The sequence below is a fragment of the Leptidea sinapis genome, chromosome 2 (assembly GCF_905404315.1).
Source record: "Leptidea sinapis chromosome 2, ilLepSina1.1, whole genome shotgun sequence".
Classification (NCBI taxonomy): domain Eukaryota; kingdom Metazoa; phylum Arthropoda; class Insecta; order Lepidoptera; family Pieridae; genus Leptidea; species Leptidea sinapis.
This window is the reverse complement of record NC_066266.1, coordinates 15,329,564-15,354,884: the sequence shown is the minus strand read 5'-3', so window position 1 is coordinate 15,354,884 and position 25,321 is coordinate 15,329,564. Positions and strand designations below refer to the sequence as shown.

The 25,321-nt window shown below is 35.6% G+C and overlaps 1 protein-coding gene across 9 annotated transcripts in view; it reads right to left on the bottom strand.

The window, feature by feature from the left end:
- Positions 1-1,023: 1,023 nt before the first annotated feature.
- The window catches only part of LOC126976954 (phosphatidylinositol-binding clathrin assembly protein LAP), a 56,743-nt gene continuing 32,445 nt past the window's right edge, over positions 1,024-25,321 (bottom strand). For 2 of the 9 annotated variants that reach the window (XM_050825563.1, XM_050825572.1), the window contains 9 exons: positions 24,860-25,019; positions 21,874-21,939; positions 19,811-19,997; positions 17,237-17,353; positions 14,893-15,189; positions 12,774-12,888; positions 11,557-11,653; positions 5,574-5,645; positions 1,024-4,246 (listed from right to left, as the gene is read on the bottom strand). In XM_050825563.1, coding sequence (XP_050681520.1) covers positions 4,139-4,246; positions 5,574-5,645; positions 11,557-11,653; positions 12,774-12,888; positions 14,893-15,189; positions 17,237-17,353; positions 19,811-19,997; positions 21,874-21,939; positions 24,860-25,019 — 1,219 coding nt within the window. In that variant the 3' untranslated portion in view covers positions 1,024-4,138. The remainder of the gene's footprint in view (positions 4,247-5,573; positions 5,646-11,556; positions 11,654-12,773; positions 12,889-14,892; positions 15,190-17,236; positions 17,354-19,810; positions 19,998-21,873; positions 21,940-24,859; positions 25,020-25,321) is intronic. The other 7 variants (XM_050825580.1, XM_050825608.1, XM_050825600.1 and 4 more) reach the window with 6 other exon arrangements.

Below are 25,321 nucleotides of genomic sequence, written 5' to 3'. Positions count from 1 at the left end.
AATGCCCTTCGATGCACTAACCTTTCAGCCCTCCATAATTTTAGATTTGGGTATTGATAAGAACACAATAGAAGCAAATAAAGCCTTGTCCAACATTATGCACTCAAATTTCCAAAACTGGCATTTAATTTTTACTGATGCATCTACAGTTCTGTTGGAGCAGCAAGCAGTATGGATTCCCTCTACTAGAATTATATTGAGTTATAGTTGCCCATCTGTCACATCTATATTTACAGGATAATCAATTTCTATATTAGAGGCCATTCAATTCATTTAGTCCCACAGTTTGAGAAACTCCATTATCCTTTCAGATTCTAAAAGTTGCCTCCAAGCAATCCTCTCAAACCCATTCCGTTCAAAAATTAGGTTCCCAATTATATTTAAAATAAGAGAGTTATTACATGAGTGCCATATACTCCACATTAACATTATTTTAGCATGGATACCAGGTCATTTGGGTATCCTTGGTAATGCATGTGCTAAGTCAGCCTCACAAATAGGATCCCTCCACCATTACCAAATTTTCTCTCATGACCTAAGCATTAATTGGAAATCCATGATGTATGAAAGTAAGTCCAATATTTAGAAAACATCCAAAACTTTTAAAGGAAAATTCTATGGAGATATGGGATAGTGATAACTTGGACAGCCCGTCCTTCGTCCTATTGAGCTGCAAATGTATCTAATATAAATAGAGTGGCCATTTGCCAAAAAAGCCATTATTGAGCAGTTGATGTTGAATATTTTCTATTTGTAAAATAACAGAATGTTGATAATAATAGTGGTACTTAATATTAGACAGAAAAAAAATTGAAGAATTTTTTGAATTACCCCATAATATTAACCCATTACGTGTAACTGAAGCAATACAAGCGTGGTAATTAGTAAGCAGTAAGTACAGCATTTAAGGAATAGTTTTTCTGAGACAAGTTTTTTTCGATTTTAGTTGTGTATATGGAAAATTAAAAAAGGACCAGAAGAATTCAAAAGGTGTGACCAAATTGGCCAAATGAAATACTAATAAACTGAGTAATTATTATATTTCCATAGATAAACAGCTACCTATATTGTTGCAACAACACACATACAACGTAAGCAATATTATGCAATCTAATACATACATCGACTACTACAACAGGAGATTTAACAAAAATATATTAGCTCCCATTAGAATATTTCGGAAATACATAATTAATGCACATTAATATGTAGTGTTTCATATATTTTCATCGATACATAAATTACAATCTACCAAGTAATGTTGACTGAAATACAGCTTTAATGATTCTTTTATCTATAATATTACATTGGTCGGTGGAGGTAAACATTGACATGTGCATGAACACAACACTGAAATAATGGTAAATGTTGCCACATTCCTAGTGACTGAATATACCTTGTCATTAGTTACCTATTTTCTTTACACCATCAAATATTTGATTTAAGTATTGTCGTTACTATTATAACATTTAAGTATATTAATATATTCTATGTTAAAGCAAAATAAAAGAAAACAGGATAGACTTCATACATTTAATTCTCATAAATAAAATAAACAGCTTAAGGCACGACATAACTAGCAAATTATATAAATGGGGTATTTACAAATACAAATTATAAGACAAAACTTAGTAAAGTAAAAGAAACTAAACGTGTAAATCAGTGTATTAATGTGAGCCGTGGCATTACATGTTTAGCGCCATTACATTTGGATTGGTCACGGGCCACGGCTAAGTCGGACGACACTGGATTAAGTAAACACGGATATAGACGATCTGTATAAACACGCATCTAATAATGAATAACTAATTATAAAACAATAATTTTAACATCACAGAAAAGTATATTAAAGTAGGCGCGTCTAGCTAAAAAAAAGTCATTTGTCTATGGCAAGACAGTCGAGCCATGGTGTTTTCAGCTACCACAAATATTTCACAAAGCATGAGCGATTTGATGTTCATAACGGATATAACATTTTTGAAAATAATTAAAATATCAATTTGTGTATAGTAAGATTCACGAAAGATGAGCACAATGCAGGAGATATTTTCAGATCTCCTTGGGATGCGGTGAGAAGCGCAGACGGAATGTGTCAAGACCAACGCCACGCCATTGTTACGCGCTTGTCGCGTGATAGGCCCCTCAGTCGCTATATATTATTTTATTTACATTAAAATATTATTTGGTTTTAAGTCTTTTCTTCATGATTGTTTGTTTATTTTTCAAATGCGCAGACGGCCGACATTTGTGGTCAACTTTCGTGAATCGATTTTATATGAGATAGTATTATTAAGAGAGTTATATTAAATCAAATACAAATACATGCATTAGATACTCAATTTGAGAAGCTGGTGCTATATGTTATCTTGTTATTATAATAAACAAAGCTTCAAATCATTTAGCAGACATTCAAAATCGATTACTGGTTTGAAATTGATTTCTGCCCTTTTTAAAAGCCCATATAAACCGACAATCTAACATATCAAATGTTTTAGATTTACTGTAAAAATAGAACCTTTAAATTAAACAAGCTTCCTTTTTCTCCACCAGCTCCTCATTTACTAAAGAAAATTAGAAGAAGGTTGTGCATGACTTTAAATTTGAATCATCATCAGGCTGTTCAAAGCAAGCTGCGTTTGTGAAGTATTTTAACCTGCTGTTTAGTAATCTGTTATTGATTATGCTTTAGTAGTTTACAAAAATTTCTGTTCAGATTAAAAAAAAATATGGCAGCACTGATATTACTGTGTAATAATAATATTAGAGCACAAGCCAATTAATAATTTTCATCTACAGTCTTTGTAGAAATATCACACTGGCAAATAAATATCGATTTATATTTTTATTTTCAGTAATTATTTATTACATCAATATAACGATAACGAGAGAATACATACTTTGAAATACCATAAATAGATAATCGGTTGGTAACGATAAAATATGTGCTACGAATAATAACCACCGTACTTCTGGTGATATAAAATTTCTATTGATTGATTACATAAGGTAATCTGTGGTTTGTCACTAGCAACTAGATATAGGTTATATTTTTATTTATGGCAACAAACCTCTTATAATATCTGGACAAAATATACATGAGCGCAAAACCTATAATTTTCGGAACATGATCTCAATTTAATATCAAATCGAAAGTTTAAAAGCACGAATTTGAAGAAGATATAATTAAATTTTTTGCTAATTATTATAATTTAATGGTGCTAATGAAAACTAAGAAAAATAACCGTCGGGCCATATAGGTCAATATTATATAAATGATTGATTACTTTTGTACAATAATGGAATGTTATTTGAATATATAATTAGCAACTCAATCGTGAGCCACCTGAAAAGGCTAGTAGCACAATTATATATTAATAGTGTGTCCAAGCGCCAATAATACATTAATATAATAGCTTCATAGCTGCAGCTTTTAGCAAAATATCGTAACTTGTCATAAAACTTAGCACCAAATATATATCAGCGGTGTTTTAACGAATTTTTTCAAACAAAAATATATGAGGGTAGTCCGATAATATATTATAACATCAAAACGATAGCGCAGTGGAAAAAAGAAACAGCAAACATAACAATATATTTGAGGAAGCGCCGGAGAGTGATGTACTTCAATTATTTACATAATATTTGACTCGACATTACAATTAAACTAACCTAAAAACAAGAGCCGCCCACACAATACATTTTCTTTGAAACAAAGCACATGTGTCTAATCATATCTATATACAGTCCAGATTAAATAACACTACAAGGTGAGGATCCATTGCGCACGGGAGTCTCACATCCCCTCCACCCCCTTAGGGTAGAACTAGTGAGTTTATATTTGATATATTATTATTGATTCCGGCGAGGGGAGACACGGGCGAGATATGGATCCACGCCTTAACACTACGAACGACACCGTAGCTGTGACGTTAAGTAAGACCCGTCAAACAGATCGACATTAAGTGTACAATCAAATTAGAATTCACGGTGAGCTGTCATTTCAAGATCATCGAGATTGGTATCAGGCCTTCCCATCATTAGCCCCCTGGTTTTGCCAACGTGTTTGAGCATTAGTAAATTTTCCCCCAATATCGATAATCTCATTAACATTCGGTACAATAGACAATAGACGACAAGTTTAGGTGAAGTGGTTGGTGGGCTGCGGCGGGATTGGAGGTCTCATTTGCGAAAGGCCCCCCATCGACATCATGGGTGCGTTCATACCGATTACCATGCCCGGTTGTTGCTGCAATATGAAACATTCAGATTTTCAAACTTGACATTTCAAGAATAGGTCAGTTTCATCTATCAGAATTAAATTATGAAGTATTTAAATTATGATCAGTTTTTACCATAAGAAATACGAATTAATAAGAATTTATATTATAAATTATCCATATTTTCATAATTAAAATCATAGTTTTATTATCCGTATATCACGTGACTGAAAACGTCGACCACCATTTTGTGACATCACTATAGCAGAAACAATTTTCTTTAGCAACACACCATCGATACAGACTATGAGAGTACGTTTTTATTTATAGATATAGTCCTTGGATAATTTATACGTCTAGATAGACTCTAGACGTATAAATTAGATATATATTAGATAGACCTATATTTTGAGATATTCACGCACACTAACACAAAGTGTCATACAAATCGCGAGTGTAAGACGTGGTTTGACCGCACACTAAACTAATATTACTGGCCTCTTGTTATCGGTTGCCTAACAGCAAGAGACATATAAATTATCTAAAGAAAAATCAATAAGCAATGTTCAATGTACTGCTCATTTTACATTTCTTTATTTATGTTATTAAGACGTCTCGATCATGGCGGCTCTTTTTTTGGCGCGACTATTTATCATTTGAATTTAAAACAATTTTTATTAGCTAAGAAAATTATTTCCAGAAATTGGAAATACCAGTTGCCAGTCAAATATTTACGATTATTGTAAAATATATTTAAAAAGAAAAGAAGAATAGCCTATTTGATAATGCTCTGTTTTTGTTTCCAAGGACCGCTTTACAATTATTTGTTTTAATTTGCCTTTAATATTATATAATTTATTAACATGTAAGATAGAGCATTATAGGGAAAATAAGCTAGATGTACAATAAGTAAAATACAGCAATGATGCTAATTCGCGATGTAATAAAATATTATTCATAGATAAATGCATGAATAATAAAAATGTAACATCATGCACACACGCGTGCAACAGTTTACCTGTGTGTCTCTGCTCCTGTGTGAAGATTATTTAAAAATATTTTAAGGATTAGGTATGCTATATAGATAAAGGTTACAAACGCCACTATTATCAAATGTTAAAAATCGGACTATTTAGATGACGTTTATAGCACTTAGTTTTATTATGACATTTTAAAAGGTTCAAAATAAAAATAACAAGCAAAAATAAGGAGTACAGTAGGTCGATTATATTTTTTTATTTTAGTATACATTATAAATACGTTTCCTGTAATGATATAAGAGTATAAAGTTACTTGAAAATACAATCGACCTACTGGCACAAAATGAGGGTAGAAAAAATAAATATAGCAACTTACCATAACATAATGCGGAGGATGGTACATATGGGGTAGAGTATGGGACATTGGCTGTAGGTTCATGCCTTGGCCCTGCAACGCAAATAAAAAGGGCGACGCCATGCTCAGGAATGAAATCAAAAGAGGAGAGTACAGGTACAGAGCTAGCGGGCAAGCGGAGAGATAAGAGGCGCCAACTAACTCCCAAATAAATAATGTTAATTACTGTGCAACTTGCCGACTGATACAGATAAGGCAGGTTTCACAAACAATAGTGTTTTATTCAACAGTTGTATAAGAAGGGTCAAAAAACGTGAGTGGTGTGGGTTGCGATGTGAGCCGCAGACGAAAATCGCAATGAATAACGCCACGAGCGTTTTTTGACCTAGATATATATAACGTCTCCGCATACAATAACTTTTCTACAAGTTTTAGAGCTGCTGATTAAATGGGCGGGAAATGTATTGTATACTACTTTTCACTGGTAAGTGATTTTTACTTCAAGGAATGCAATGGTACACCTATACAGCCAACGCGGGAAATGTGAAAATTAAAGAATATATCTAACAGAATTTTGGTATATTATATTTACAATTTTTTTTCTTAAGTTGACATAAAAAGTTAAATGTAATGATTTAAACATAGAAATATTATGTAAGTAATATAGTATGTACTAAGTATTACCTAATATTTCTATGAATATACCACACCTAATCTAGATTTAGTTGTCTGTGGCACCAAAAAACACAATGCAAAGTAGAGGAGTAGAAAGTATTTATAAGAAAGCAATTTAAATCAGGCTTCCGGTTTACTAGTGGTAAGTGATCACCAACCATTCTCTCTTGTATGTTTTACTATAAAACATACAACAACAAGTAACTATGGGCATTACTCGTTCTTGGTCTGAATATCAGTAAATAGTTACCTAATATAATATTATAATAGTAACGTTGTAAATATAAAATACTAATGTGGCTTTATCAGACGAGGAGTACCAAAGTGATGAAATAGTAACCAATTAAAGTTTTAATAGGTAAGTACTTATTAATGTAGGTACAGGTTTATGTACACTAATTATAAAAACAAACTAATTATTTTTTAATTTTTTGTATCAGAATACTAATATCGAAGGCAATACCAAAACAAAGACAAGAAGAAAAATAATTCGGCTATAAATAATATTATTTTTTTTGCTCCTCTCGTTTGAGAAGAAAAGAAACAGCACCAATATCCTGCTGAATATCTAAATGATCGGACAGCCTGGGACTAGATTGTGATTATTTTATAGCGACTGTACAATATTGTATATTTTTATTGAAAAGAGCGCAAAAAAAAAGAATGCTGGGAGAGTTTCTTGCGCCGCTTCTTCTCTCTCAGAGCGCCATTTGTTTCCGAAGCGGTAGTAGTATCTAGTAGTATAAGAAATGACATCAAAAAGAATTCTAAAGGAATCAATTTTGAGAAAATAAATGCCTTTTATGCCTTTTTATGTCTTAAAATAATGAAGTATAGTCAGATATTTGATATCCATTTTCCATTGAGTATATTAAAGAAACTATTTAATGCACGAGGCATCCTCAGAACATGTTAACTCGCCAAAATCTGGCACATGTTGTTTTTTCGTCACAGCACATTTGACACGTGTCGAATTGTTTAAAGACAAATATTAATATTGGCGGAAATTAACACTTAAGAAAACTTATGAAGAAAACATTTGGTTCTCATATACAACCGTACCTTAAAATTTATGCAAATGCGTTTACTTGACAAACTTTTGTTTTGTGAATATAGCCGTTCAGATCAGATGATAAACCGATAATATTCGGTACCTACTTATTCCCGCCTATTCTTATTTCATATAATAATAACCCGCTTTATTAGTGGCCCCTATTTCACCAAGCTTACATTTGGTAACATGACTGCTGACTATTCAACATTACATTTTGAGTAACGACATGTTGTTGACAAGACGTGACATGGACAAAAATGACAGTCTTGAAAATAATTTTCTATACAAGTAGACTTGGTTGCGTTAACCAACTTTATCATTAACAAACATGTAAAAGTACGTACAAGAAATGAGTTACACCATTTGACAACCTTTAGATGACGTCATAACTACTGTTAACAGTAACCGTCTAATCTATTGTTAATGTTAAAGAGCTGAATAGCGACCTGTCGAAGGCTTTAAATAAATAAAATATTCGATATTGACTTGATATTTCACTTTTTAATTTTAACAATGCCAAGTTATATGTTAAAGTTAAATTTGACTTAAACCTTAACTATAATTACAGCTGTGTCTTGATTGCGCTCATTGCTAATTATTGCTTACTTTCAATATGGCTCTCCGACAAATTAGTGCAAGTTTTATGTTTGACCACTCCCCATCATGTTAAAATGTTGCTCATCCCGTTTTTTATAAAAAAAAAACTTGACAGAAAGATAAAAGCTGCCCATTACTCGTATAAAGAAGGCTCTGATGGTACAGTAACGGACAAGGCCTATTGATTATGATGCGGAAGCTATTTCATATCTACCTAAAAATGGAGAATAGCAAGATAGGGGAACACAACATAGTTACCCCTGCGTGACAAATAATAAAAGGGATTTCAAAAGCCTCGGTCTCAAAGTTGAAATGTAAAAAAAGCCAAAACATTGCAATAAATATAATTTTTAAGGTTATTATGACAAATAATTATATTATTTATAATATTAACTACACCGAACCGAGTTTTCATGTATACGGATCGGACGTAGTGCGAAAGCGCACTTAGGCTACCTAAACATTTAATTTCGAGTAACATACATAGATGGAGCTAATACAACTAATATGGATTGCCAAGCGCGGCTTTTTAATTTAATTTAACTGTTTTTTGTCAATGGTCAACAGTTTGAAAAAACTGTTAAATCGTCAACGGGTTTTCAATAAACGGTTAATGCATTAGTTAGTAATTTAATAGGTTCATATTATTATATTTTTACCATTGGTAAATTCAATTTATACCTAGTAAAACAATTTGTTATGTCTTTAAAGTGGTAACCCTCACTTCTAGAATTAATACACAAATAAAATTTGAAAACAAAATTTTATGAACGATGCGGGGCTCGGAGCACTGGTACGGAACGCCAGAGGTCGTGGGTTCGAGTCCCGCATCATTCATAAAATTTTGTTTTCAAATTTTATTTATACCTAGTAGTTATTTCTTCAATATAATTTTTAATTTCATTTATATAGTCCTTAGAGATGTATATGACAGCCATAGTTAAATTCTCTATTGAAAAGAATGGCCATTGCGTTTCATGTATGTTATCACGAGCTCAACTTTTAACGAACATAATAAGTATGGTAAATTCAGTAATTTAAAAGAAATATTTGTAGTGACGATTCAAAAGCCCTTAGTTTAAGCCTAATTGAACAAAGTTTATTTGAGTTTGTCTTTGACTTAGACAGGCCAATGCAATAGTCAAGTTCGCGTTGTATTACACTCAGCTAAGTTTTACGTAAGTAAAGTCTGAGCAAAGTCTAAGTATGCTGTAATGATTTCAGCCTAAATGTCAGACAGTCATGTCCGCTAACCGAACCCTATAACTAGTATGACCATAAATACTATTACAACTTAAAACCTTATAACCTTTATTTTTGTGAATTAACTTTAAATGTGTTTATTATTTTAGAAACTTATTTCTCGCCATTTCACGTATTTTTTCGAGATTAATATTAAAATCAAATAATGGAAAATTACATAATATTTGAATAAATAAACACAAAACACTATTTCTCTTTTTATTTTTACCACTACGAATAGGGAGTTTTCTAAAAGAAGAAAGTATTGGTAGGATTGGTAGATCCTTGTACGTGGGTAACACTGAAAATGTTTAGGACTGGCCATTTAGAAACATTGCTAATGAAAACTTTTTTTGAATTTAAATTTAAGAACTCTTTAGTAACCTAATGTAATATATCGCATTCATTTGTCATTTGTTTTTGTGGATTAGCGGCAAATCTAAAACTCTTGTTACACGTGAAAATGAACCTAACCTCTAACGCGAGAAAATTTTCTGTCAATGATTTATTATGACTTTCGTTGTTGGCTTACTCAACAACAAAGCTATGATAGGCTGCGATTAGCATTTCTTAATGAAGCCCCATCTCGTGCCACTATTTACAATTGATTTAACGAGTTTAAGCGTGGACGTAGCAATCTCAATGATGATCCGTGTGAGAGACGTCTTTAACAGCGACTGCTGAAGATAACATCAGTGCTGTGCGACGCATGATAGAGGAATATAAGATACCTATCAGAAGATACGGGCAAGCCTAGGCATTGGTATGAGTCAAGTTCAAAAAATATTACACGAACATTTAGGCGTCAGGAAGCTTTGTACCAGATGGATTCCCCATACTTTAACCGACGACCAGAAACAATATTCGCATGGACTGGTGTCGCCAAATGTTAGATAAGTTCAACGGCGGTGACACAAATGCTGTATTTGACATCGTCACAGGTGATGAAAGCTGGATAGAACCCGAAACCAAAAGTCAATTAGCTCAGTGGGTGTTTCCTTTCGAGGATCGACCAACTAAGGTAAAGAAAGGAAGAAGTCAAGGAAAACAGATGATTGCCTCATTCTGTACTCGAAAAGGTCATTTCGCGACAATTGTGCTAGAAGATGGAAGGACAGTTACTGCAGACTGGTATGTCAACCGCTCGCGCTGTTTGCCTGTTGTCTTGGAAAAAAATTCGACAGCAGCGCCCTCGAAGCAGGGTCCTCCTTCACCACGATGAGCCCTGAAGATGCGACGATGTGTAGAGAGAAACGGAGATTACTTCGAAAAACATCAAAATTATTGGTAACTTTCTACATTAAGCTGTTTTTCATTTTCTAAACATTTTCAGTGTTACCTAGGTATCTATGGCCAACTATATTTTTTTTCACGTTTACTCATCATTTACGCACAGTATTGACTGTGGCTGAATTAATTAACCAATCATTTTTTACTTTTTTTCGTAAACTATTAATTAATTCGTGGTTAGAACTCAGCCGCAACGCAAGTTCCATACATAGTTAGATCTAATCTTCACATTCTTGTCGAGTTTTGGGGATATGTTAGAAATGTAGCTGCAGGGGTACATAGGAACCGGCTTTATTTTGAAAGTGGTCAATGACACAAAAGTCTGGGAACATCTACTCTTAAACAAGCAGTGACTTGATTCCCTTTGGGAAGAGTGAGAAAAATCCACAGATTAGTGGCAAAACTGATGAAAGGTCTGCATATCGCCAAACTCAGTTGTAGTATCTAGATCTAGTCTGAATTAAATATGTTGTTAACAATCGATATTATACGTGTGTCATTAAGTGCTATATAAAGAACTCGCAGCACAACGGGAACTCTAGTTCCAATCGGACATGAGTTGGGAGCAGACATACCCGCGTGTAGTGCTACTTACTGAACAACAGTTGTGTCCCCCCTGACCAAACGCGAGACATTACAGACTTCAATAGAAAAATACAAATAAGTTTTATTAAGGTTACATTACGTCATAAATAAATAAAGGAATTTTTATTCACATAATAACATCGATACATCGATTTCTAGCGCTATGATACACATCAATCATTAGCAAGTATGGAATGAAAAGTGAGCGTCGCCTGCGTTAGCGCGTATTGACGTGAACGTCATATTTTGTGGCGCACTTTTTGTACTGCGCGGTCTGTCAGATCTACGAGGATATTTTGTGTGTCAGACTTTTTGCGCGTCGTATGCGGTACTGCATATAATTGTATAGGTTTTATTATGACAGACTAAAAAGTGCGTCACGGATAAGTCTTTCGTCTGTGATAGGCCTGATAGGCCTAAGTGGAACGTGAAGTAAGAGATTGACACGATGGTGAGTGATAAAAAAAGCGGCAAGTGGCACATCTAGCTGTCATCCTGTGCTAAGGAATCTAGATTATGGCACGAGTGTTATGTGTAGCATTAGGTATGTTGTGAACTCACCATGGGCCGGTAGCCCGCTCCGGTCGTGGCCTGCATCGGCTGTGGCGTCCATCCAGCGCTTGGTTTGCCGTTCTTCGGCGAACTCCACTGCATTGGTCTAGCAATACGCATGCCAAAATGAATTTACGGTGTAAAGGCTATTTATATGATTATCACCGGCGAAAAGTATTACATATTAATATCAATTTAGCATTCTGCCAAATTAACCTTTACAATCGTAAAAACATGTCTACATAAAAACTTGTGAAAGCATCTACATATTATTATGTATTTCAAATATTGTTTGTTGACATAAGCTGACCAAGGCACGACATAATCATAAATAAATATGTTATTATGTTTTGAACAGACAGAAGAAATAATTGCGATGTATTGCATAGCTTAATGTGATAGAGCTATAATTGAAGCTATAATTCATACGGCGTAAGTAATTGTTTTACGAGGACAGCGACATCATTTTTCAACTACGGGAGTGAGCCGATAATAATTCTCACTCTGGTATAGCATGAAGTAATATTTATATTCACTATTTTTATTTAGCAAGCGATACTTACAATACAAAACAACAGAATGGTTACCATGGTAATTAAGACATCAAAGTCTACATCTCTGCTGCTCTACAGAGTTTTGTAATGTCAGTAGTTGGTCATACAATTTATACATGGACGTTTTGGAGTGTACATAAATTAACATGTCAAACCTTCACCTTTGAATAGTAAGTGTTACTAATGCTTGCAAACTAGATTATGTCGATAGTGACTTGGTAAGCTTATTAACTATTTGAAATAAAACGCCTAAATCTAGCATTGTGTACACTAATCAAACAGACATACCAAGGAACAATATATATAGTATCAAAATATCGAAAATGTCACTCTAGCAACAAAAATAATATAATGTCGATGCTTCCATTATGAACTGAGTAAACTGTCTTTTGTTTTTTAACAACTGCATGTTAAAATTAATTCTTGTAAGTTCTAAAAAAAATACCTTATACAAGGACACACAAAAGACAATTTACAATAAAAAAATTATTTGATTACTAGCATTAAACTGTGATATGAGCAAATTTGTTTAACACAGCATTATCTAATCAAATTCGAAATCTATAGACTAATGTTTGAATACTAAATCTGAATGCGTCCCAACTCAACATTTGAGTGAAGGCCAAATCCAACTTAAACAGAGATTAAATAAGGTTCATAATCGCAACTCACTTTTGTGCCGTGGCCGTCTTATTAATGGAGAGGTTGTTTGCGAGCTGTGCCAGCGACGAATCCAGGTCTCCCGTCAACACTTTACCGGTCTGTTGTGGCACCTGGTGCTGCTGACCTGTCGCCATTTTACAACCATTGAATATATATTATTGTCAAATTAATAGCTGAGCTCATATTTATAGTCCGACAACTTGGTACGCCACCGTCCCACAGGGTGACGGGAAGGGCAACGCCTACCGTAACCCGCTACTTAATACCCCGCCACCGTCTTTCACCCGGACGGTCGCGCACGCACTTGTCGGACTATAGACAAGTATTTAGCAAGCGCATCTATCAAATTAAAATAACAATTGTAAGCAGATAAATACATCTATTACACCAAGCAACACATAACTATAGTAATATGCTAGTGGCAAAAGAAAACAAAATGGTGAAGGCCGTCTAAGGACAATCTTATGATTATTCACAAACACACGATTTCAGCTATAAAAAAATTCAAAAACATCAACAATAAACATGCAAAAGACAAATTCAACAATAAAAATAAAACAAACATGCAATGAAGAGTCTGGAGGACAAGGCTGGGGTTTACTTATTACTTATCTAACTTCATACAATGAAATATAAGGAGGAAATTCAAAAACCTACAAAGTATCACGTTGCCAGATCTGTATTCAACTTTTATTAAAAAAAATCGCTTGTTTATAATGTAGTGAAGTGATGACTTGTGCTTTAACATGTAACATTGAGCCCAAGCGGTGATCTTCATCTAAACATGATTCACTCAACAGGCTTCTTGACGCAATATCGCCTAGACACCACTCTCTTAGGCCAAAATATTCCTAGAAAAAGCCGCATTACTGTATATTCAAATAAAGCAGTCATTCATTCAATTAATTAATTATCATTCAACCAAAAGCCAGCAAAGCTCCTCCTTCTCTCTAGCTCGCCCTCCACTCACTCTCTTTCTCTTTTTGTTGTCGTTCGTTGTATATGGAGTGGGCCTTAAACGTACCTACTCTGACAAATTGAATCCTTGACACTCGATTGCGAGAGAAACTAATGGGCCTGCAGAACGATCAATTGTGGAATTTTCATCCATTTCAGCCGGAAGACGTCCACTGCTGGACAAAGATCGCCATGTCGATCGCTCCTGCGCTGCCCTCATCCAACCATTTCGGCGATCTTGACCAGATATCGTCGGTCCATCTTGTGGGGCTTACCAACACTACATCTTGCGGGATTGGTGTGGGATTCAGCATTATATATATTATGGTATACATTGCATACGAGCTTACATCAAGATGATCTCCCTTAAACTTTGGCTCCTTTTAGGATGTAGCGCACTGAATTCGCTTCATACCTGAGATGTTTCATCGTTATCGCGACAGAATCATCTTCTGCAATGGCCTGTCCTATTTTAAATCTGCCAGCTCTTGACTGCGTTGGTCTCAGCACACACTGTACATTCATCGAGTAAATCATGTCAATGACTTTGAGTGAATCAGAACTAAAGTTCTGGTTCAGTTTCAGACATGACATAGCCTTTAAGCTCCTTTAAGAATTCCTGACAACATTTTAATTCTACCAACTGACCCTTAGGCGGGTTGTCCACCGGCACCGTCACCGGGACGTCAACGAGAACGAGATTATTTCTGGACGGGATCAAGTAGACGTGACGGTAATCGTATGTTCATCGATCTCAGTGGTTCAGTTTGGACTTATCCACAAACATTTTTTACTTTCTACAAGTTTTATTTGTGAATAAATGACGTATTGCGGTGCGACTAGGACGTCGTAGATGGACACGTTTGGCCAGTCACTATCTCGGGCCGAGTTCTAGCAGTAGTGCCGAACTAAGCGATACGTCGGCGGACGGAATGACGGCGCTCCAGGGACGGGCGTGCAGCGGACACACGGCCATGGTAACTAAATAAAATAGTAAAGTATGCAGCGCTACATCGGCGCCGACATCTCGTCCTCGGTGACGCAGACATCCCGGTGACGGCGGCTATGGACAAACGACCTAATGGTGTCTCGGCTATAAATCTAATTCTAAAAATACAGCTAAAGCGAGTGGCGCCTGGCGGGAGCGGCTACCAAGGAACACATATCGAACCCATCGCAGCCATCGGCACCATGGGCTGGCGGGCGGGCGACCCAAACATCATCGGCTGGTACGTCGGCTGGGCCTCACCGAACGGCTGCGGCGCCGGCTGGGGCTGCTGAGTGACGGGCTGCCGCGCCGGCGACCCTCCCAGCGACATGCGCATCACGTCCTCGAGGTCGTCGAATGCGGACTTGGGCGGGCCCGGGGGCCTGGCGGGTTGGTTCTGGGGTTTCGGTGGAGGGGGTCTCGCCGGGGACGCGGATATCGGTTGGGGCTCTCCCATACCCATGAACGGGTTGGCGGCAGCTTGCACAATAATAATAATAATATTGACACACTGTTACACTAGGCATAGCCTATGTGTAATATAGCCATAGTACTATGGGTGCAAGACAACGATATGTTTAATACAATATACTTACTTAAACATACATAAATACAAATAAACGTCCATGACTCGGAAACAAACACCTATATTCCGGGATATATATCATTATACCGGGATTCGAACCCGGGACCACTAGCCCATTAGGCAGGGTCACTAACCACTGGGCTCGTCGGTGTCGTCAAACAATAAACACCACATTACCACTTCTACTTTACATCTCATGTTTCAACAGCCTTTACGTCAGTTCGTAACTACGCCGACGCCGTCTTTCGAATGTTTTCTTTTACTTACTATCAATACTGGCGAGATTCACAAACTAATTCCGGTTTGTTCGTTTTCGTTTAACATCGAAGTAATATTATGTGTAACAGTATATTAAACATATTTAATTTATACACGTTCTATATAATTCTGAAATCTTAATAGTAAATTAATCAAATCTACCATAAACCAAAGAAACATAGCACTTGCAAATAAAATGTTATTGAATAATAAATATATAATACTGATCAGATATAAAACATCATTCTGTACATTTTTCACTCACTGGTAAGAAACAAAACAGTTTCACTGCTAAGTTAAAAAGTACAAATATATAATATTATATATAGAAATAACACAATATAGCACAATTTATAGAAACCATCACCAAGACTGAAATAGTATTAATATAAGGGGTTACCATGTGTTCACTATAATTACACTAACCGCCATCTAAAAGTTAAACAGAAACTTAAAATCATCACCACCACGATAATACAAGAGTAATAAATATATTTCCACAACTATGAACAAGGAACATTTCAAGGCGCCCTAAATATTTGATGCTTGTAGAACTAGAATGATTTGATTGTCTCTATTTGAATTGACACCTCTGCAAGTTGAATGTATCTTCTCTTTTACCCAGAAAAATTGCGACTGCTCTTAAGATAGTTTTAAAAACCTGCACCCTACTAAAAATAATATCAAGAAAGGGACGCAAATTATTCCGATACAAATATTTTTATTCTAAATAGGATTTAAAACAACTTCTTGAACGTCAAATACTGCTAGTAATTAAATTCGGCCATGTTGCTGACTGAAGCGCAATAAATTTTATTTTGCCTTTTCAAAGCGGCATATTTTCTGTTGCGTTATGATTTAAGTCGCAATCCTGTTGTAATATAAGCAGTGTCACTTTTAGGTAATTTATACCACTCTTAAACAAATCTCCAAACTTATTAGATGTGATGATTTCAATTTTCGTTAATATTTAGATACAGTCTTGCATTTACTATGGCGGAATAGGTACCTAGTAGGTACTTATGAGAAGTTTATCGCGTGGGTATTATAGTATTATATAGGCTGGACTCTACTCTCATATACAAAACCTCCACCAATAAACAATTTAAATTGTTTGGTATATTATAAAGGAAAAAATCGATAAAATTTCATTTAAAATATTTTAATCTGGGAATAACCCTATTTAAAAAAGGCTAACATTTAACTAAGGATTTGATGATAGTCAACATAACAATGACAACTTATTATAAATTATTGAAGACAAAGTATACTTGTTTTGTTGCAATACCTTGTTGAGAGTACGAAAAACTTCTCACAGAAGAGGAACATTTTTATGACAATAAGGGACGAGACGAGCCGGACGTTCAGCTGATGGTAATTGATACGTCCTGCCCATTACAATGCACTGCCGCTCAGGATTCTTGAAAAACACAAAAATTTTAAACAGCACTACAATTGCGCTCGTCACCTTGAGACATAAAATTTTAAGTCTCATTTGCCCATTAATTTCGATAGCTACGGCGCCCTTCAGATCGAAACACAGTAATTATTACACATTACTGCTTCACGGCAGAAATAGGCGCCCTTGTGGTACCCATTATCTAGCGGGCATCTTGTAGAAAGGAGCCTCGCAGTGGTAAGAGTTAGTTAACACATGGCAACCCCGAACAGAGGGTGCCTCACCTGCCGCGTCAGTGTTGCTAAATACGTTAGTAAAGTTAGCCTCAGACACGAACGTGTTGGAGCCCGCGCCGTTGCTCTGGGGCTGCCACATCGCATTGCCATTGCTGGCCGGAGCGGCTACAACGTTGGCTCACGTAATTATGGGGTCTCTCATTACTTGCAACCATAGATAATTTATTCGTCTAGACAACCGATGAAAACAGCCCGGGTTTATTACTTTTTTATTTTGTATGTCACTCTTTGTTAGTGTGCGTGCATTGCTCAAAATAGAAGCTACCTATCAACTTCAATCTTTTATGACGTTTTCACAGCTGTCACAGTCTAAACATATAAATGATCTAAGGTTGTGCACATATGGGGTAACTTATTAGTCGCTCTATGTGAATATTGGATAATATTTATGCCATAAGTGTGTGGGAATTTGATAAAAATTTTGAACTATGCAATATAATTATATAATATGCTATTTTGAGTCAGAAAGTATCAATTTCTCACAGCACTTAGGCATGGGTTGATCAGGGATATTTCGAGTGTTTTATGAAAAAAAAAACATTTTAATAATAAAAAAAGGTCTTTGTCACGAATTGTCCTCAGTAAAAGTAATTGTGATATTAGGACATAATACCTACGGTCACTGGTAGATAAAAATCTGAAAATATCTCTGAATATTATCAATCGAAACGTCTATTTGCGTTGCCGCAAATATAAATTAAAGGAAAGCTTATTTTGGTGATATCGAAGATTTATCTCACAAGTAAGATGTTAAATTACTTTGTAGTGTTTGTTTGTATAAATATCACTGGAGAGGCTGTTCCACATGTTTGACAACAAATTTTTGTGCCTATTTGAAGCGCCACTCGCAAGAACTAATTTTGATGTATAATACAAATGGCTGCGAATGAACGTACAATACTCTGAAGTATTTTTGCATTTTGAATTAATTTCGTTCGTTTTCCATGTTATTTATCCTTCAAGAATCAACGTAATAAAGTACAATTTTTTTTTTGTAAATAGTTTCCCATCATCTATCGATGTTTGCTGATGTTGTCATTCTAGTTTTAGTACCGCAGACTCTCGCCATGGCCAACAGCGCCAAAATGGCGAATATCAAACAGGCACAAAAGCACACTGACAGCCACCAGTGTTTGTTATAGAGCCATTACAAAACTTTCGTTGTAATTATGTATAGCTACGCTTCCTTTTATATCAGAGGCAACGTAGACAGTTCATACGTGACCACACCAGGACACCGTTTTTCATACGCTCCCTATTTACAACAGGTTCTTTACAATTTAACAAATAATATAACCGAAATGTAATGTTATTATAAATACTGAACTCTAGTATTTACACATAGCAACGGAGAAATAGAGATATTCAATGGAACATATTTAATATACTATTGAATAGAGAGTGTATCGGGACCGGTTGCTGTAGTGTGTACCAAGCATAATAATTTCCGTTTTCTTCTAGATACTCACTAAATGTGCCAATAACAGCGTGTATGTTTATGTACAGTGCTGGTTGCACAATTTGTAACCTTATCGTCCAAAGCATTAAATTAAAATTTACACTATACTACTAAATAATTAAGTTATAGACATATATAAACAAATCACGTCGTATAAAAACAAAGCCGAAATATGGAACTTGCCACAAATGACACCATAATAAGCTTCGACTGCTACATCTATACATTGCTGTATTTGCTCCAGTTGTTCAAAATATTATTGGTCAATAATCAGCAATGTGAAACATTTATTTAGGTCCGATTTAATTCGGACAGTGGCAGTTGACACACGATTAAGGAGAAAATTGTGCTTACATTGTCTTTAAGCACACTTTTTCCGTTCCGCAATCAAACTGTGAATGATAAGTCCTTGTATGTGTATAGAACGTCATTGCTGCTAAAACAAAAATATCTTAAAATATAAATAACTATTGTCGATATGCCAATATTTTGATTAATATGCCATTTTTTGTTTAGCTCAGGGAGACTCAATCGCGATTCAAGATACTTAAAATAATAATATAAGACCCGTCAATGTCACCACAAGCTGTTCAATGACTACTGGATCAACTCGAGCTAATACTAACAGTAAAGCTATTGTCAAACAGACAGCGAACCGAAAGCGTGGCGAAGCGTTTTCTTTTTGTTATGTATACTAGTCACATATAAAAGCGAAAGCAAACCGATAACGTGGCGAACCGAAAGGTATGTCACGTCAGGACAAAAGAAAGGCGAGCACGAAACGAGGCGCGAGCGAGATAGTTGTATTAGCTGGCTTTGTATCTATGACGTCATACAGAGAGAGAATGTGAGACGCGAATCAATAGCGAAGCGCGACGGTTGTGTTTATTTACAAAACTTTGACACGAATGGCGTTTCGCTACGCTTCGCTTTCGGTTCGCTGTGCCTATTTTGTGGTTGGACGTCTCCGCTTCGTTTCGCATTCTCCATGCTGTCAGTTCGGTTCGCGTTTATGTTTGATAATACCTTAAATTATTATTTTAAGAATAATAAATCCGTTATTTCGCAATTCAGCAAGTCGATACTCCGCAATGTTGACTCACCACCGAACATGTCAGCGAAAGGATTGCCGAGCGACAGCAGGTCGTCGGATGCCTTGGTGGTGGAGGTGAGGTCCGCGGGCGGCGTGCCGAACAGGTCCACAATGTTCTGCTGAGCCACAATGGGCGGCTGACTGGGAGCAGACAGGAACGGGTTGTTGGCCGCGCTCGTCGGAGACTGTACCTTATTCTGTAACAAATTAAATTCAACTTTCAACGAAATTACGATACTGTTACGATACAGTTAAACAAATACACAAATCAAATATTCTGTAATCAAAATTTATGACGGGTTCCATCCGAGCACTCTTCCAACTCTTTTAACCTCTTTTAATATCACTGCAAAACCGTTTTTCAATGTTAGTAGTATTACAATTAGCGATAAAAAGATGTACATAATTAGTATTATGTATTAAATATTTTACATTTAATAATTTAACTTATTTGCAGTGAGTGTAAAAGAAAATGAAATAAAGTATTATTATTATTAACTGAGCCAACCGTTCGAGTAACGTATCGTTCGCAAATCTTGGTGACTTGTTCACCTCTCAGGTTGTGGCTTCATTTATAGGATCGACTTAACAGTTGGTAACCTGCTCAACCCCAATAATTGCATATTAGGAAATTGACTTAAAATGTCGCTCTTTCAAATATAAACAAAGTGAGAGAGTAATAAGTAATTAAAATAAAACATCATAAAAATTACTCATTTTATGGATACAACTCTGAATTGACCAAAAAATAACAAAACAATACCAAAATGTTTTCTCAAAAATAAGCAAATGCAGCAGAGATGTCTTCTTGATTAAGATATCCCCATAATTCCCCAGTTAAAAAAACACACTGTATATTTTACTTTACCTTCTGTCATGCCTTACCAATTCCAATATTATTTAAAATACCAATCTTTTGACCCCTTTACTTTAATATTATAATTCTAAATGTGAATGAAATGAATGACTAAAACAACATACAGTAGGCCCCAAATAAATATGAAATGAAACCGATTCCGACATATGGGCATTCCAAAAATACCAATAACAATTACTGGAAAATACGTATTTCATTAAGTGAGCTGAACTGAACGCGGCTTCTCAACTTCTGGCTTAATACAAATTATTATTTCGTAACAGATTCACTGTTTGATATATATTTATAATATTAGAATATAACTAAAGACATAAACACAAAAAAACATGAGTTAGCTTGAAGCTAAATGGATCAAGTCCATGAGATCTCTTAGGATAAGTAATAGAAACTACAACAAAAATATTGTTATTGAAAATAACAAAGCCATAAATCCGTCCGACAAAATCTATGTATATATGTATTCTATGAGTAGTGATAAGACAATTGTAAATGTGATCAAACCCCAACAGAACAAACAACAAGGCACACAAAATGATACACTAGGTACATGTTGATGATTTTGTTTTTGATAATTTATGTTACCATTATCATAAATACCCAACAGAATATATTTGGTGGTATTAATAATATAAGTAGATAATATTTAATTATCAATGATTATAAGAATGATTTAAAAAAAGGTGTACCATCCCTGTAGAAGGGACAGTAAACCTTTTCTGTGTTATTAATAAACGCGAAGTTACTCCAAATTTAAAAATATGTCTTTTTTTATGAAAATAAGGGACGAGACGAGCAGGACGTTCAGCTGATGGTAATTGATACGCCCTGCCCATTCCAATGCAGTAACGCTCAAGATGATTGAAAAATTAAAAAATTCTGAGCGGCACTACAACTGCGCTCGTTACCTTGAGACATAAGAGTTAAGTCTCATTTGCACAGTATTTTTTTTATTATTTGTTAATTATTAGTCTTTTTGTTACCTTTGTCACTACACAATTATAACATGACAGGGAGAAATTATTTTAAACTCCGAGTAACATTACACTGCGTTTATTAATAAGCCAGATTATGTCTGTTTTCTTATTGGACGTAAAAGCACACAATATGACCAAGTCCCAAGAATCCCTCATAAGCAGACAAACCGACCGACATCGGACACAAGTTTAACCAACAAATAAAGACTCCAATGTCCTTACAAACAGTTCCGAGATGTGTGTCACGTCTTCCTCGCCGGTCATCTCGTCACCTTGGAACAGTTGAACCTGGGGACGTTTGTTTACAACAGTTACGCCGATTGCGCACTTATCATCGAGTTCACTACACTTTAATCATTAATGTTTACAACACATCAAGTTATGACATCTGCAACTGCAACTATATCACACTGCGACTAATTATCAAATTATTATAGAATACTAGCTGACCCAGCAAACGTTGTATTGCCGATATTAAAATCGCTATACAAAAGTAACTGTTGATCGTAGATGGGTGAAAATTTAAAGTTAGTTGCGTGTATTTTTTAATGCTGACTCATAATCAAACAAAATTTTAAAAAAATGTCCTTAGATAAAGTGCCATCTACCGAACCTATATCATTCAAATGTTCTTCACGTAAGCAAAGAATTTGATACTTTAGATAATTTAGTCTGAAATATACAAATGGTCTAGTTGACGCAAGGGTCGCATCGTAAAAATTCACTCTGATAATTTTTGCCCAACGCGCCAAAGGAAGTTTAACTTCAAAAAGAAAATGTTAGTAGTGTGTGATTTCTACGATCTACAAAACCGCACCTTAAACTTATCTGGTGTCTCGGTATTATGATAGCAAATTGGACGTAGTTCCTGAAAAACGTTCCAAGCCACAAGCATCACATTTTAAGGAATTTGTGTTTAAAGTTTAATAAGTGCTAGTGTAATCCATACATGTGGGTTGGGCTACTAAGTCATGATGTCATATAAATAGTGACAGAAGGGCTGCCATTTATTGTCAGTCCGTCAATATGAATCACGTGACCAGTTTTGTACTCCTAACTCAATTTTCGACATGATTGTGGTTTGGAACGTTTTTCTGGAATTACGTCCAATTCATCTAACTAGCATCTACACGTATTTGGTAGGTTGTGAGATGGAAGTTCACCTATCAACCTGCTCTAGTATTGACCAGTAAGGAAGTGCTATTGTTATTTAAGCCAACTTGTTTTTATCACTCTCAATTTTTGACGAGAGCGATTTTGCGTCTCAAGTAAGATGTTTGAAATTAAGAATGTCATTTAGATAGTAGATTCTGTTGGCTAGTAATTATTGAGTGATTATTTCAAATGTGTAGGTCGAGTAGTGTCTAATAATAGTTCGCTGAAGGGCTTGACATATTATGTTAGAGTTAGACCTCCATTTTGTTATCTAGTACAGGTTTCTTTACTTTCAAACCACTAAATATTCACGGCTTCATTTAATAGTAAAAGTGCATGTCTAATCGTCTTTTGTAACACGCACGCTGCGAGTGTAATGGGTGGGTTATACACCACACACACATTTATGCTTATTTATGTATTTTTATTTTAATGCTTTTCTAGCTTTAGTATACTTGCGTAATGTTTTTTTTTATTCTGAAATCTAGGGGTGAGGTCTTTGTGATCAGTAACACAGGGTTAACCTACTTCACTAACAACCACCAGCTGTTTTTTTTAAATAAGGGACGAGACGAGTAGGACATTCAGTTGATGTAATTGATACGCCCTGCCCATTACAATGCAGTGTCACTCAGGATTATTGAAAAACACAAAAATTCTGAGCGGCACCACAATTGCGCTCGTCACCTTGAGACGTAAGATGATAAGGCCCTATTTCACCATCATCAAGTAAGCTAATCACTGAGTAAAGTCAATAGGAAAATAACATGCGAATTTCACGACTTTAAAGTAATACTAATCTTAAGATTAACTGTTCCGTATCTAACTTGCCGCATCTTCTGCCAATTAGCACGGTTACTTGACAGTTGCATGATATTATGTACCTACTATTATTATCATTTCTTGTTTTGTGCATCTTTTCAGAGGTAGCATAAAAATAAATTATTAGATATGGATTTATTCCATTTCATTGATAGCACTGGTCGAGCTAGATTATTCTTCCATAGAACAAATACCAAGTATGCGTGTATTTAAATTGCAAGATATAACCATATTTTTATTTAATAATACCAAAATATCCCTCGCGTGTAAAGTATGCACTTCTCTCTCGTTTAATTTTATCCATAATAATGATATTCACACAAATAACCACTAAATGACGAAAACGGTATTATAGTATTTCCTGATGCTTTCTAGTTTCAAAGGTATATAAACTATGGGCGCTAAACAGTTGTAAACATTGAACAAAATCATAGATGACAATCTGCAATGACGTTTGACAAGTGGTTTTTGACGTAAAATTGAACGAATATGACGTGTGATAGATTCATTACTCACTTAACCAAACAGTAGTTACTCAAGACATAACTTTCGCTTGTGAAATTGGCAAAAGATACTCATAACATGTAGCTTCCAATTAACGTTAATTGAGAAGTTACTAATCACAGCTTTACTTGGACATGGTGAACGAGGCCCTAAGTCTCATTTGTCCAGTAATTTCACTAGCTGCGGCACCCTTTAGACCGAAACATAGTAATGCTTACACATTACTGCTTCTTCTGTCCTGTGCAAAAGGTGATTCTGACTGGTGGAAATTAGCCAATAATAATAAAATTTATTGCCTTGAACTTAATTTAAGTATACGAAATCAGCTTATTATAAACATACATTAAGACAAAAGGGAGTACGCTCAGTTAATGCTGCTTGAAATAATTATTTCGTGCAGTAAGTATTCTCATAATTCACCAGTACCTATTCCTTTACACATGATGTCGGCTAGATTATGGGTACCGCAACGGCGCCTATTTAGAAGAGCGCTGCAGCTAGTGAAATAACTGGGCAAATGAGATTTAATATCTTATGTCTCAAGGTGACTTTGTATAGGTACAGGTGTAATTGTATTGCCGTTCGAAATTATTGGATTTGTCAATAATCATGAGCGGCCCTGCATTGCAATGGGCAGGGCGTAACAATTACCATCAGCTGGACGTCCTGCTCGTCTCGTCCCTTACTTTGATATAAAATAGGCTTGTGTGGTACAGTAGCGTGTCACCTTGTACTGGTTCATGGCGGCCTCCTCGTCAGCCAGCGCCTGCTGCCGCAGAGAGTCATCAATGAGCAGGGCGCCGCCCGCGTCGGAAGCGGCCGCGTGCCCGAACGAAGTCGACGTTGACGACAACGCACCCATCTGATTGGCCACGTTCTTCTGCGCACTAAAACCAACTCCCTCCGATAACATATTACTATCTTACATCATTTACGGCCGTTTTCAAGACAACACGTACTGATGCCTCGAGTAGAGGCGAAACACGTGTCGAATTGTTTTAAAGACAAATATTGGCGGAATTAACACTAAAGAAAACTTAAATCATTTGTATGACCCATCTATCCTTAGTTTAACTTACTAGATGTAGACAAATCTATCCTTTTAACCTATTGATATTAACCTGTAAATATATTGGACATAACTATGGATAGATAAGTTCTTGTCATCACACAGTGACAGAAATGTGAA